This window comes from Anomaloglossus baeobatrachus, chromosome 3, assembly GCF_048569485.1.
Source record: "Anomaloglossus baeobatrachus isolate aAnoBae1 chromosome 3, aAnoBae1.hap1, whole genome shotgun sequence".
In the NCBI taxonomy this organism is placed as follows: Eukaryota; Metazoa; Chordata; class Amphibia; order Anura; family Aromobatidae; genus Anomaloglossus; species Anomaloglossus baeobatrachus.
The window spans coordinates 327579348-327593402 of record NC_134355.1 but is presented as its reverse complement, the minus strand read 5'-3'; the positions used below and the strand labels follow the sequence as shown (position 1 = coordinate 327593402).

The 14055-nt window shown below is 50.4% G+C and overlaps 1 protein-coding gene across 1 annotated transcript in view; it reads left to right on the top strand.

Annotated features, from left to right (window-relative positions):
• LOC142297229 (coiled-coil domain-containing protein 162-like) overlaps nt 1-11997 on the top strand; it is a 186769-nt gene extending 174772 nt beyond the window's left edge. The window contains exons 18-21 of the mRNA XM_075341487.1: nt 5378-5498; nt 5976-6032; nt 8307-8434; nt 11404-11997. Coding sequence (XP_075197602.1) covers nt 5378-5498; nt 5976-6032; nt 8307-8434; nt 11404-11496 — 399 coding nt within the window. The 3' untranslated portion in view covers nt 11497-11997. The remainder of the gene's footprint in view (nt 1-5377; nt 5499-5975; nt 6033-8306; nt 8435-11403) is intronic.
• The last annotated feature ends 2058 nt before the right edge of the window (nt 11998-14055 follow it).

The window sequence follows — 14055 nt, the reverse complement described above, 5'->3', positions numbered from 1 at the left end:
ACTCGGCTGGATCTCCGTCACTGGTAGGAAATCTTCTTGTTTGATCGTGACGCCACTCTCAGTATTGCGGTCAATGGGGACCGCCACTGCAGGTTAGGGGACGCCTGGGGCTGATGGTGGGTGCAGTCGGATGTAGTAGCCTCCTGAGAGTGAGGCAAGCCCCAGGGCCCTGTGTAGGTTTGTAGTACTACAAGTCGCAGAATGACCACACAGGCAGAGTGTCTTTCAGGGTTTTTACTCACATTTGATGGCAGGGTGAGTAGCCCGGGCGTAGCTGGGATGAACCAGATGGGAACCAGGTGTCCTTCAGGCTGACTTTATGAGGGTGACTACTGACTCGCCTTCCTTAGCCCTTGGTGGTTTGGGGTGACCCCGACTTTGAGTCCCTATGGGGGTCACCCAGGGAAGATGCTCCAAGCCTCTCTCCCCTTCTTGTTTCGCCGTGTGCTTGTTCCCCGGACCAGGCCACTCCAGCCTCTTGCCTCCTATGACCTATGGGCCCAAACTTGCGGTTACGTGGCTGCGGCTTTTGTAGTGTTGTGGTGTGGGCTTTAAGAGCCCCACACCGGCAGGTTTAGCAGGGAAAGGTGAATCTATCCTCGCTTCGGGATCTGCCGCCCGGTTGGGCCTGGTGCTCTCTAGCAGTCTCCTTACTTCCCACTCCGTTGCACTCGCTAGCTGAAGCTGGCTTTCAGGCAGCACTCCTAGTTGACCGTTCTCCCCCGTCTGTAGCCACTGCGCGGGCGCTGTTAGACAGCAACAGCCCCACAGGTCTGCTCCTCACTGAGCCCTATGGAGTTCTGCTCTAACTGACTCACTGCTCCTCCTCTCCTGTTCTTGCCTACGCCACCTAGCAACCAGACTCTCCACCACACCCCTTGAGAGGAGATGGAGGCTCTACCCCCTCCACTATTCCAGTGAAGGTGAAGGCTTGCCCCCTCCTGGGATCCCCAGGGGTCCTCTCATGGGTACATGTGTGAGACCTGATCACTATGCGCCTGTGTTCCACACCCCAGTCAGCCTTCTGGATTACCTGTATTGTACTGTCCCCAGCATGGGTGCAGTACTCAGTGGTGCCTGACCAGGTCAGGGGCGCCACATTCCCCCTTAGTTATCACCAGCACGTCCTCGGGCTGCAAGACAACATTTTAAAATGCATAAAACATTAAAACATGTAAAACATTTTTAAAACCACCAGGTATCAGACATCACCACCCTCCACCCACAAGTCCGTTAACCCACCCAAAACCCTTTCACGTTGGCCGCGGCTTCAGCCACTTCTGGCAGGATGTAGAGGCGGCTTACATGGGCTGGTGGTTTCAGGGTATACCTGGCCTGGTGGATCCGCGCCTTCAGCCTCTTCTGGCAGGATGCAGAGGCGGCCTCCACAGTTGGTGCTGACCAGGTACCCTCTTTGTGGTGGTGAGCCAAGGCCCCATAAACAGGCGTGCTCTCTGGTCGCAGGTGAGCCAAGGCCCTTTTCTACGGACGGGCCCCCCTGGTTGCAGACGAGCCAAGCCCCTAAACAGGCTGGCCCTGGTGGTGGTGCCACTGGTGTAACTATTTACACTGCGAGAGTTTGTGGCTATAGCAAGTTCATAGCCTTAAGGTTTATGGTTTTCTCACAATAGTTTTTGTGGGCACATGCTTAAACGTTGCAAAACAAAACTTTTCAAAACTTTAACTTCTCTTCTTACTTTACTTTACTTTTCTCTATTCTACTCCTCCATTTCACCAGGGCGTGGGCATGTAGGGCACCGGCACCTGTGACTTTCTTGCTCTCCGTCGTCGTCCGTGGTTGTTTCATCTGTAGGATCTTTGTCTGTGGTTGTTTCATCTGTAGGATCTTTATCTTTGGTTGTTTCATCTGTAGGATCTTTATCTTTCCTTTCTTGATCTTCGTCTGTTTCTACATCTGGTTCTTTATCTCTGTCTTTTCTTTCTTGTCTTTCTTGTCTTTCTTGTCTTTCTTGTCTTTCTTGTCTTTCTTGTCTGGGACATGGTGCTACGTCTAAGGCATAGTAGCCCCTTTCTCCTTGATGCAAGGTGAACTGTACTAAGTCCCCAATTTTCAAATTTCTGCCTGAATGTCCTCTGGGCAGGTGGGCTTGAACATCTCTCCGATTTACAAATATGCCCTCTTTTATTCCTTTTACTACAATAAAGCCGTATCCGCTTTTCAAGTTGAAGTCCTCTACTATTCCTCTGTAAAGGGGTCCTCTAGCCTGGGCTTTGGACCTTCTTAGGCACCTTTTCTCCTCCAGGTCTCTGACCGTGACTTCCCTCTGCTCTGGAGACTGCGGTGTTGGAGCAACCTGTGTTCTGCTGCGCCGTGTCTTGCGGGCTGGATTCATGCCTGTGGGCTTCCAGGTGAGGTCTTTAGGTTGATCTTCATCTGCTGACGGTGTCAAGTCTTCCTCCTCCCAGCGGGAATAGGGCAGCATCTCCGGCTCTGGGTAGGGGTCTGCTGCGGTTGGCGTCGGAGTCAGCTCTTCTGCTTCATGGTCTCCTCTCCCCCTTAGTTCTTCGCTGCACTCCTTTGGTGGCAGTGCTGGGGATGGGCTTTCTTCAGCTGGTCTGGGCGGTGGACTCTCTGGCGCAGCTGCAGGGGTTGTCTGAATCTCCTTGGGGGTATACGGAGGGAGCAGGTACCGATCCACCATCTCTTGTGGGAACTGGGCCTCTAGATCAGCCTTCAGCTTCCAGTATTCGGGGTCCTCTCCTATCAGGGTCTTCCTAACAGGGACCTCGGTGGACTGGGGAGCGGTGTCTGCTCTGGCCTTGCAGGCCGGGGAAAATAGTGATGCAATCTCTTGGCGGGCCGCGCCCTGTATGGCGGCGGCCTGGTCTTGGCGGGCCGCGCCCTGTATGGCGGCGGCCTGGATTGGCGTTTCTGTCGCGGCCGGTTCCTGGCGGGCCGGACTGGACACTGCAGCCGCGGTCTCACTTGGCGTCGCAGCCTCGATGGGGTCCGTGCAGGCTGAGTCGGGCGTCGCTGCAGTGATCGGAGCTTGGCGGGCCGCACCCGGCGGGGCTGCGGCCTGGTTCAGCATATCACTTGCGGCGCGGACGAGCGTCGCTGCTGCGTTGGGGTCTTGGCGGACCGGGTTTAGCAGGGTGGCAGCCTGGGTCAGCGTCACACCTGCAGCACGGATGAGCACTGCCGTGGTGGTCGGAGCCCTGCGGGACAGGCGGGGCATCGCTGCAGCGGCCTGGGCTTGTCGGGCCGCATCTAGCGTGGCTGCGGCCTGGTTCGGTGGCGCCGCGCCGAGCGCCTCTTCCGGGACCGCGGGCGTGGCAGCCGGGGTCGGGGCACTTGTGCTGGCCGGGGCATCACTCGACTCACCCATCTGTGGCTGCATCGGGGTCTGCGTCGTCGCCGCTCGGTCTAACATGCGTCGCGCGGCTCCCTCCTCGTAGGTCCGCACCGCCGCAGCCATCTCCAGGAGCTCCGTGCGTTCTTCCCTAAGCTGTCGCACAATCCCGGCCTCCAGCCGGTCGCAGAAGATGGCAAGCTCTGGTTCTGGGTATCCGCGTCTGGACTCCATTTTCTCTAACAAGCTGCTGGCTTCCCTTCTGCTCCGCCGTCTCTGGACGCTTCCGCTTTCTTCATCAGCGAGGTCAGGACTCTGCAGGGGATCTCTGGGTAGCCACGCCTCTTCGTGGGCGGTAACTTCTTCCAGCGCGGGCTGCTGTTGTTTTTCAGCGCGCTTTTCATGGTGGCAATATGGCGGCGCTTCCAATTTTTCAAGCGGACCGCCCAGGCACATGGTCACCTGTCTGGACAGGTCTAGTCCTTATCCTGTTCGTGACGCCAGATGTGAAGCCCCACAGGTGTAGTGTCGGTGCATTACCTTCAGGGACTCCACTCGGCTGGATCTCCGTCACTGGTAGGAAATCTTCTTGTTTGATCGTGACGCCACTCTCAGTATTGCGGTCAATGGGGACCGCCACTGCAGGTTAGGGGACGCCTGGGGCTGATGGTGGGTGCAGTCGGATGTAGTAGCCTCCTGAGAGTGAGGCAAGCCCCAGGGCCCTGTGTAGGTTTGTAGTACTACAAGTCGCAGAATGACCACACAGGCATAGTGTCTTTCAGGGTTTTTACTCACATTTGATGGCAGGGTGAGTAGCCCGGGCGTAGCTGGGATGAACCAGATGGGAACCAGGTGTCCTTCAGGCTGACTTTATGAGGGTGACTACTGACTCGCCTTCCTTAGCCCTTGGTGGTTTGGGGTGACCCCGACTTTGAGTCCCTATGGGGGTCACCCAGGGAAGATGCTCCAAGCCTCTCTCCCCTTCTTGTTTCGCCGTGTGCTTGTTCCCCGGACCAGGCCACTCCAGCCTCTTGCCTCCTATGACCTATGGGCCCAAACTTGCGGTTACGTGGCTGCGGCTTTTGTAGTGTTGTGGTGTGGGCTTTAAGAGCCCCACACCGGCAGGTTTAGCAGGGAAAGGTGAATCTATCCTCGCTTCGGGATCTGCCGCCCGGTTGGGCCTGGTGCTCTCTAGCAGTCTCCTTACTTCCCACTCCGTTGCACTCGCTAGCTGAAGCTGGCTTTCAGGCAGCACTCCTAGTTGACCGTTCTCCCCCGTCTGTAGCCACTGCGCGGGCGCTGTTAGACAGCAACAGCCCCACAGGTCTGCTCCTCACTGAGCCCTATGGAGTTCTGCTCTAACTGACTCACTGCTCCTCCTCTCCTGTTCTTGCCTACGCCACCTAGCAACCAGACTCTCCACCACACCCCTTGAGAGGAGATGGAGGCTCTACCCCCTCCACTATTCCAGTGAAGGTGAAGGCTTGCCCCCTCCTGGGATCCCCAGGGGTCCTCTCATGGGTACATGTGTGAGACCTGATCACTATGCGCCTGTGTTCCACACCCCAGTCAGCCTTCTGGATTACCTGTATTGTACTGTCCCCAGCATGGGTGCAGTACTCAGTGGTGCCTGACCAGGTCAGGGGCGCCACATTATATCCCAGTGGTGTTAGTACTAATGCACACTATGAGCTAAAACACACAGCTCCTCCAATACATAGTTATTATAGCTCATGTATAGGCTCGGGTTTCTTTCCACATTCTTTCTGAAATCTGTCCTTGAAGCTCTGCTTGCTTAATAGTTATTGGAAACTTTTTACTCTTATTCTTATGGGATCATTATATGGGGAAGTCATTGTGATCTGCTGTAATACTATGCAACTGAACGAAATATGCCTTGTAAGAAAAATATGAGTAGCACATGGAACTCACTGGATGTATCACAGTCAGAGCCTCTGATATTTTCCTATTATTTATATATTACTAATATAATTCATAGCTTAGCCCGCTGAATGTGTTCAAGTTAATATACATTGCTAATAAATATTCATTAATTTGTGTAGATAAAATCTCAGCTAGTCCAGGAGCGCAGCTTAAAACTGGATGCTTTCCAGCGTGTAGATGAACTCCAAAGCCAGGTGTATGACATGGAAATGACCACTTCTCTACGAAGCTCACCTGGAGGTAAAAAGACAATAAAAATGCATTCATGTAAAAAAAAAAAAGCATTGTTTAGGTTACATTACAGAATAGATCAGTGCTTTGCTTTGGCTACATTACAGACTAACGAGAGAGAATATGGTCCTATTGGAACACACAATGGGTGGACATTGGCCCATTACCGCTTGGGCCCTTGTGCTGATACATCGGTTGTACCAATGGTATATAGTATTTGCCAAAAAAAATTCTGAAATTTCCCCAATTGATCTTAAAATGTGTCTTCTGAACCAAGTACTAGGCGTAAAAGAAATCGAATGTTGGAGCAACCACGGAGAAAGACCAGTGTAGACTGTAATTACTGCTGTGGAAACCTCCTCCACAGCTGCTCCTCCTGAAAACTGGAGGCATCTGAGAGTCTGAGAAGCACTTAGGGACTTTTACATATGTAGAAGTAGTGGCAGGAGGATAAATTATGTGCTAATAAGAATTGTTTATTTTTAGGACTCCGAAAGACATCAGGCTCCCTCGTATCTCGTGCCTCTAGGAGTCATTCAGCAGGTATGACAGTTTTTCTATGAAGGAAAAATCCAAAAATAGAAGAGTTTCAACTGCAAACTTTTTTTGTGAGGAATCATGATTATAGGACTTGCAGGACTGTAGCTGTGGGGTGACGACGGTGCGAGTGTCATTTTACACAGTGAAATGGAAGAACTTCTGTAAGATCATCTCTCAGTTTCTCTTACTCGTTCTCTCTTGGTCACACTCTCTCTAGTGCACTTTCTCCCACACTTACTCTTTTGTGCTCTCTCATCGTCCAGTATGCATACCTGTGTGTCTGAGATCCAGATACTGTAATTAGATTTGTAGCCCCAGTGTGTACAGGGACTAGTATGTATGATGACAGACTTTGTACTGTGCAGCCCCCTGCTTCTGTCAAACATTCAGATCCTAGTCCCCACAGATACGACTGGCAAGTGCTGATACATAATGGCAGCCAATAACCTAAGAAAGACGCATCTGCCTTATAGATCATCACATGGGGAGTGAGTAAAGTGGTGGCAATTACATAGCAGAGCGATATAATCTACGTTGATATGGTTAAAGAGAGCCTGTCATGGCCCTATTACCCTCCAACCCAGCAGCATTCATACCAGTATGCCCAAATTCGCTCCCTAACCAGTCATGTATAACGCTATTCACTAATATAAATGCTTAAAAAATGACTTATAAACCTTGCTTTCCCTATGTTAATTAGACCTGTGACTAGTCACAGGGGCGTTATTTCCCCTGACTAGTCGGCCCTTTTTCCATGTTATCACGTGGGTGTGATAACATGATTTCACTGTGAGCTCCTGGAGATCTTGCGCATTTGTGTGGATTATTTGGGGTGTGTCATTGCGCCTCAGAAGCAGGGTGGACACTTCCTGGCTTCATTAGGTGCACTGTGCATGACTGGACATTCAGACGTTCAGAAGATGGCTCACATACATGTCTTCTGAACTTCCGATCATGCGTAGTTCGCCTAATTAAGCTGGGAAGAGTACACTTGGCTTCAAAGGAACACTGACACGGCCAAAATGAGCCGCGCGCATGCGCAAGATTTCTAGAAGCTGACGGTGACACCGGCTCATGGAAATCATGTTATCACACCTACATGGGCCTGAGATTAATGTGACAAACACAACACTCCCTTCCACTGCCATCATTTGTACTCCAAATGAGTACATTATTAAATCAATTCAGCTGAAGGCAGGTAGACAGGGAAACCAGGGATTTGGAAGCCAATTATATGTGATTTATTTTTTTTTACAGGAATGAAGAAAAATCCCTTCATAAAGTGGTGTAAAGATTTCGTGCGAAACAAAATTTGTTTTTTAAAAAAAAATGAGTTTAGTTACTCTTTAAAAGGGTGGTTCACCCATATTTTTTATTGTCTATTTCAATATTATATTGAGAAACAATGTTTCTCTCAAATACCTTGTGTTGGCAATAGTGCCTGTGAGAGGCGCTATTGCAGACCGCTGTTCCCCGCTCTGGTGACATCACATCTAGTGCCGCACACATCACATCCGTGCAGCCGGCTGCATTCTTCCTGACTCACTGAGCTGTGAGCGGTGTTTCACCGCTCGTCACAGCCCATCTGCTCCCTGCTCCCTCCTCCCTCACAGCAGAACGCTGCAAGCAGGAGACGAACTGTGTTGTGACAGCGGTGAAACACTGCCCACAGCCCAGTGAGTCAGGAAGATTGCAGCCGCCCGCAGGGATGTGACATGTGCGGCACTTGACGTGACGTCACCGGAGCGGGGAACAAGCAGACTGCAATAGCGCCTCTCACAGGCACTATTGCCAACACAAGGTATTTGAGGGATACATTGTTTCTCAATATAATATCGAACTAGACAATAAAAAATATGGATGAACCACCCTTTTAATTCTGACCAGAAAGCGCTTTAAATCCAATGAAAAGTAAATCATTTTTGAGGATGATTAGTGCAGGGAAGGGAAGTCCTAAATCACAGAACAATTCTCCAAGTCAGTCAGTGACCAATAAAGAGACTATACACCAGACATACTCTGTAAGAATACCCATCCTTTCCATGTTACACATCCTGTAGAGTGAAGAGTGGGGCTGATTACAGCGCCTGAGGCCGGGACTAGTCCAGGAGAGTATACGGATTGGTCATATAATTACCGTAATTAGCATATCATTCAACAGTCATTTTGCTACTCATAGAGCAGAGTCTGGGAGCTGTTTGGAGGATTTGGGAAACCTGACAAGTTCCTTTTAACATTTATAGTCCGTTTTTAGTTAATATTTTTCTTTTTATACAGCGCCTACGTTTATGTCATCTGAAACATTGCCTTACAACCCAGAAATGTGGGATCCCATGCAGTATTTTCCGTCAGCAGAAGCAAGATCCCATCTTCAAGGAGAGAGGAGACTCCAGAGACCTAAAACGGTGATAATTAGCATCTCATGTCTTCATCTTTAATTATTTAAACTGCCCAAAACCATCAAACTAGCCTCTGGCCTAGAGCCAGTCAATGGCTATTGGAGCCGATGTGTAGAAGAACCAGCATAGTTTTGCAGTGTCATTATAAAGTATGGGAAAACATGTTAAGGAATCGTAATGTTCCAAGTATTCACTGATGTTGTCACTTCAGTGGAGACTCTTCTCCACTTACTGCCTGCATTTTATACACAATGTCTATTGTAACGCCACTTCATTGTACATAATGGCACTTTTGCATGGTTTATGCCTCGTCAGCCGATACCTATCACGTGTAGTAATAATAATAATAATAAAAAAGTTTATTTTTATAGCGCCAACATATTCCACAGCACTTTACAATCAGGTGGGGGCTTGTACAGACAAAAACAAAAAAACATAGCACATAATTCAGCAGCTACAGTAGGAATGAGGATCCTGCTCTAAAGTTACAGTCTATGGGGAAAGAGGGGGACACAAAAGGTAAAGCGTGCTTGTAGTGTGACGCCCTGGCAAAACCAGGTAGTCACAGAAAAAGTTAATTCTCCTTGGCAGCTACACAATCCCCACACAGATGTACACCAGCTAATTAGGCCCTACTCACCCCATCCCCAGGAAAAAGGGAGGGGGCGAGAGGAGTGAAGTTCAGTTGTGCTGTAGTCAGTGAAGCGCTGACAGGGAGAAGCTTGGAGCTCCCCGGGAAAAGGTGGTAGTCGGGATTGGAGCCCTGGACTACCGGACTAGGTGGCAGTGAGGGCCACAGGTGATGGGGATCCGGTCGCGGGGATCCTGAGGTGACCGGGACAGGGTTGTAGCCCGTCGGTGCTGAGAGTGGTGACTCGTTCCGGAGGCCGTTCGAGCGGACTAGTCCAGACACGAGGGAGACAGACAGAGAGAGTGAAAGGAAGGGCCCTGGCTGTACATCTGGGTGTGGAACCCGAAAAAACCCGCCAAAGGTGACCGGCCGTTTGGCAAGTTAGTTGACAAAAGGACTCTGTGTATTCTTGACCCTCCACATGAGCACAGCCTCATCCAGCATCACGACTACCAACTGTAAGTGCTCTACTTCCTGCCTACTAAAGACTGCTCCCTGCAACCTCTCACATTACCCTAGGTCCCGGGACTACAACTCCCCTACCCGTGGAGGGGATCCTACCTTGCTGCCCCGCTCCATCAGTCCCGAGCACGGTCCCCAGAGGCAGCGGCGGTACCACCATCTCATCACCGCAACCCACGGATGGCGTCACAGACAATCTCCCCTGTAAATATCCCCTTTTCACTTGTGGGCGGCGGACCGCTGCTCGAGCCCGGGTCCGGTTCCCACTCGAGCCACAGTAAAGCCCCGGATCCGAGCGTCCCCGAGCAGCCCCTTATCTACGGTCTGGCCCCGGCCCGCAACAGTAGTATCTGGTCCGGCCACCGTTATGATAACTTATTGTTTTCATATAAAATTGAATGATCTGGTCGTTGGACAGTAATCTTTTAGGAGGACTTATGTGCTATTGGTGTTATGGAGGATGTGAGGACAAAAATAGGAGGGAGAAGTTTATGGATAGCATTTAGTAGGCAGGAACAGGGGAGAGTTAGGTTATCAGGTCGTCACAAGGGTGCCGTACAATCTGCCCTTCTGCATGGTACCCGCTCCTCCTTGGTTACGGGTCCTGTCCCTTTGGTGTTGCTAAGAACAGGTATACACAAATCCTGAGAAACACTCTGCACCATACCCACCAGGCAGCCTGAGGGGAATAGGGCCGCCCAGATGGAAGGATGGTAGAAGGAGGGCCAGAAGTGTCAGAAGTAGAGGGAGAGTAGTCGAGAAGTGCCAGTGAGCAGTGACAGGAAAGGTCACGCTGCGGAGCTGGGCTCCTGTAACCGTCCCAGGTGCCAGATGTTGGTCTGGCCTGGAAGTAGCTGGAACCCCAGTCCAGTCACAGGGGGTAGTGACAGGGGGCATGGTACTGCCACGGAGGGCAGACCGGCGGCCTTGTGCTACAATTGGGCAGGGGCCAGGGCACGACGGGGTACGCAGACCCTAGGCTGGGAAGTAGCTTCATGCAGCCCAGTAATTCACCAGACGGGAACGGAATCTTCAGGAACCGCTCTCCACCCGCTCCAAAATTGGGATACTAGCGCAACGGAGGGATAGGACTTCCCAAAACCGTCCAGAAAATCCCAAGCGTGAACCCTGAGAGCAAGCTCACTCTGCTAGCCACGCAGGTGAGCAAGAACTGAGTAGTTTTAGGTGAAAGGGATCCACCAAGTGTAAACACAGTGCCAAGGGACAAGGCTTCAGACCAACCAGCAACGCCAAAAGGGCACGGACCCAAAGTTTTCGGACTAAGGCTGCAGGGTGTTCAAGACTTTGGTTTACCTGGTGTCAGTGTCAGCATCTCTGGACTGTGTGAGTACGTAGTGCCCCTTTGCTCCCAACGGGTCCACAGCCTGCCAGCACCGAGCCCCGGGACACCTTCCCCTGCCCACGGAGGGGTTAACATCAATAGCTGCCATTCCATCGCTCCCGGGCGCTCCCCTCTCCCCTAATCGCAGCAGCGGTGGTATACCAATTTTTACTACGAACCGTGGGTGGCGTCACGAACGTTATTCAATCCACACTTTCTACCCCCCTTTTATTTTCGAGAGGCCGCGCGACCCCGCCTCGGGTCCGGAGACCCCTTGAGCCGCTACGGATCCGGATCTGAGCAGCCCGTCGGCTGTCGCGGGGGCGGCACACTTGTTTGTAGACATGTGTTTTTAATGCACGCTTAAAAACTTGGGGGCTGGATATTAGTCCATTCTTTGGGGTAGTGCATTACAGAAAACTGGCGCAGCACGAGAAAAGTCTTGAAGACGGTGTGAGATTCATATTATGGAGGATGTTAGTCTTTAGTGTCTTTAGTTTCATTTATGGTGCAATGAACTGATGTCCTTTATCTTTCCAGGTACCCAGCAGATGTCGAGCCCCTGAACCGACAGACAGCACATCACAAGCCATTCTCACCCAGCTCCATGAACTTAGGCTCAATACTAAGTGATCTCCTTTCTACCAGAATAATACAATCACCGTAACCAAAAGCTAGTAGATGTAATGAACAGGTTACTCACATCAAGCAGACATGCCTATGCCTTTGTTTTTTTTATAGTGGACACGCCATTGACTGTGTATACAGTATATCACAAAAGTGAGTACACCCCTCACATTTTTTTAAATATTTTATTATATCTTTTCATAGTACAACACTGAAGATATGACACAGCCATTAATGTCTAAACTACTGGCAACAAAATGAGAACACCCCAAAATAGCCAAATTGTGCCCAAAGTGTCCATATTTTGTGTGGCCACCATTATTTTCAAGCACTGCCTTAACTCTCTTGAGCATGGAGTTCCCTAGAGCTTCACAGGAACCACTGGAATCCTCATCCACTCCTCCATGACATCACGATTTGGCGGATGTTAATGAGACCTTGTGCTCCTCCACCTTCTGTTTGAGGATGCTCCACAGATTCTCAATAGGGTTTAGGTCTGGAGACATGCTGGGCCAGTAAAGTAGTTAGGCCTCGGCTCCACTTGAATATTGTTTCCGATGCGAGAGGATCGGAAGCAATATACTAATGACCCTCGGCGAATGTGGTCCAATCTTGCGATTGGATCACAGGTACAGAGAAGAGAGATATAGTACTTTCTCCCTCTTCTCCTCTTCCTGTCTGTGTGTATATTGCACTGCACTCACATGACATCCGAGTGTAGTGCAATGTTTTACACACTCCTACAGACTTGTATGAGTGCGTGTGATGCAAGACTCGCTGCAAACGCAGAATTCTGCGATTCTTTTTTTTATGCCGATATGGCATGAGAAAAGAATCGCAGATGGACACTGCCCCATAGTTTTACACTGGTGCGAGTGCACTCCGATGTTTTATTGGATTGCACTTGTCTGTGTAAAATGCAAATGGAACTGAGGCTTTACCCTCAGTTTCTTTAACAAATCAGTCTTTGAGGTGTATTGGGGTCATTATCATTTTGGATTCAATGGCAGGGGACCATGCTCTAATTCAGTATGTCCCAGTACATGTTGGCATTCATGGTTTCCTCAATGAATTATAGCTCCCCACAGCCGGTAGCACTTATGGAGACTCATGCTTGACTGTACACAAGACACACTTCTCTTTGTACTCCTCACCTGGTTGCCCCCTCACACATTTGACTCCATCTGAACCAAATAAGTTTATCTTGGTCTCATCAGACAACCGGACATGGTTCCAGTAATCCAGGTCCTTAAAGCCTGCTTTACACGTTGCAATTTCGCATACAATATCGTATGTGATTTGCAACGCCCCCATCATGTGTGCGGCACGTTCAATTTGTTGAACGTGCCGCACAGACGATTCACCCCCGTCACACGTACTTACCTACCATACGACCTCGATGTGGGTGGCGAACGTCCACTTCCTGGAGTGGGAGGTATGTTCGGCGTCACATCGACGTCACGCGGCAGCAGGCCAATAGAAGCGGTGGGGCGGAGATGAGCGAGACGTAAACATCCCGCCCACCTCCTTCCTTCCGCATTGTCGGCGGGAGCCGCGGACGGAGGTAAGCTGTCGTTCAATGTTCCCGGGGTGTCAGACACTGCGATGTGTGCTGCCTCGGGAACATTGCACAACCTCACGTTCATTTTTTGAGGAATGAATGACGTGCATGCAATGAACGGATTTTCCTTCAATCGCAATTGCACGGAGGTTTCACACACTACAATACTTACGATGCCAGATGTGCGTCACTTATGACGTGACCCCGCCGACACATCGTAAGATTTATTGTAGCGTGTAAAGCGGGCTTAAGGCCCCTTTACACATTGCAACATCGCTAACGACATCGCTGCAACGTCACCGGTTTTGTGACGTAATAGCGACCTCCCCAGCGACATTGCAGTGTGTGAAACACATCAGCGACCTGGCCCCCGCTGTGAGGTCGCTGATCGCTACAAATCTTTCAGGACCATTTTTTGGTTCTTTGTTTCCCGCTGAGCAGCATGCATCGGTGTGTTTGACACCATTACAACGACTTCGTTAGCGACTTCCCTTTCAAATAGCTGCTTTGACACGTTCCCAACGACCAGCTAGGTCGTTCTGCAGGTCCATATCGCTGCTGCGTCGTTGGCAGGTATGCCTGTTTGACAGCTTACCAGCGACTCACCAGAGACTTTGTAGCGATCCCGGCCAGGTTGGGATCGCTAGAAAGTCTCAGTGTGTAAAGGGGCCTTTAGTCTGCTTGTCTTCAGCAAACTGTGTGCAGGCTTTCTTGTGCATTATCTTTCAGGAAAGAATACTGTGGAAAATGAAGCGCAATAGGGTTTTACCCGAGTAATATGGGGTGAACAAGAGCAAATGCACTCACCGAATCGAGTTGTGAAAGTCACAACTACTATGCACGCATGATAATCCAGGCCACGGCAGCAGCACCCAGGATGGCTGATAACGGAGAGTAGTAGAATTGGGTTTTAACACAGCGCCAATGACCGCTATGGACGTCTGTAATATTATTGTTACTTTTTATTTCATTTACAGGTCAACGCGTTTCTGGAGTCTCAGCTC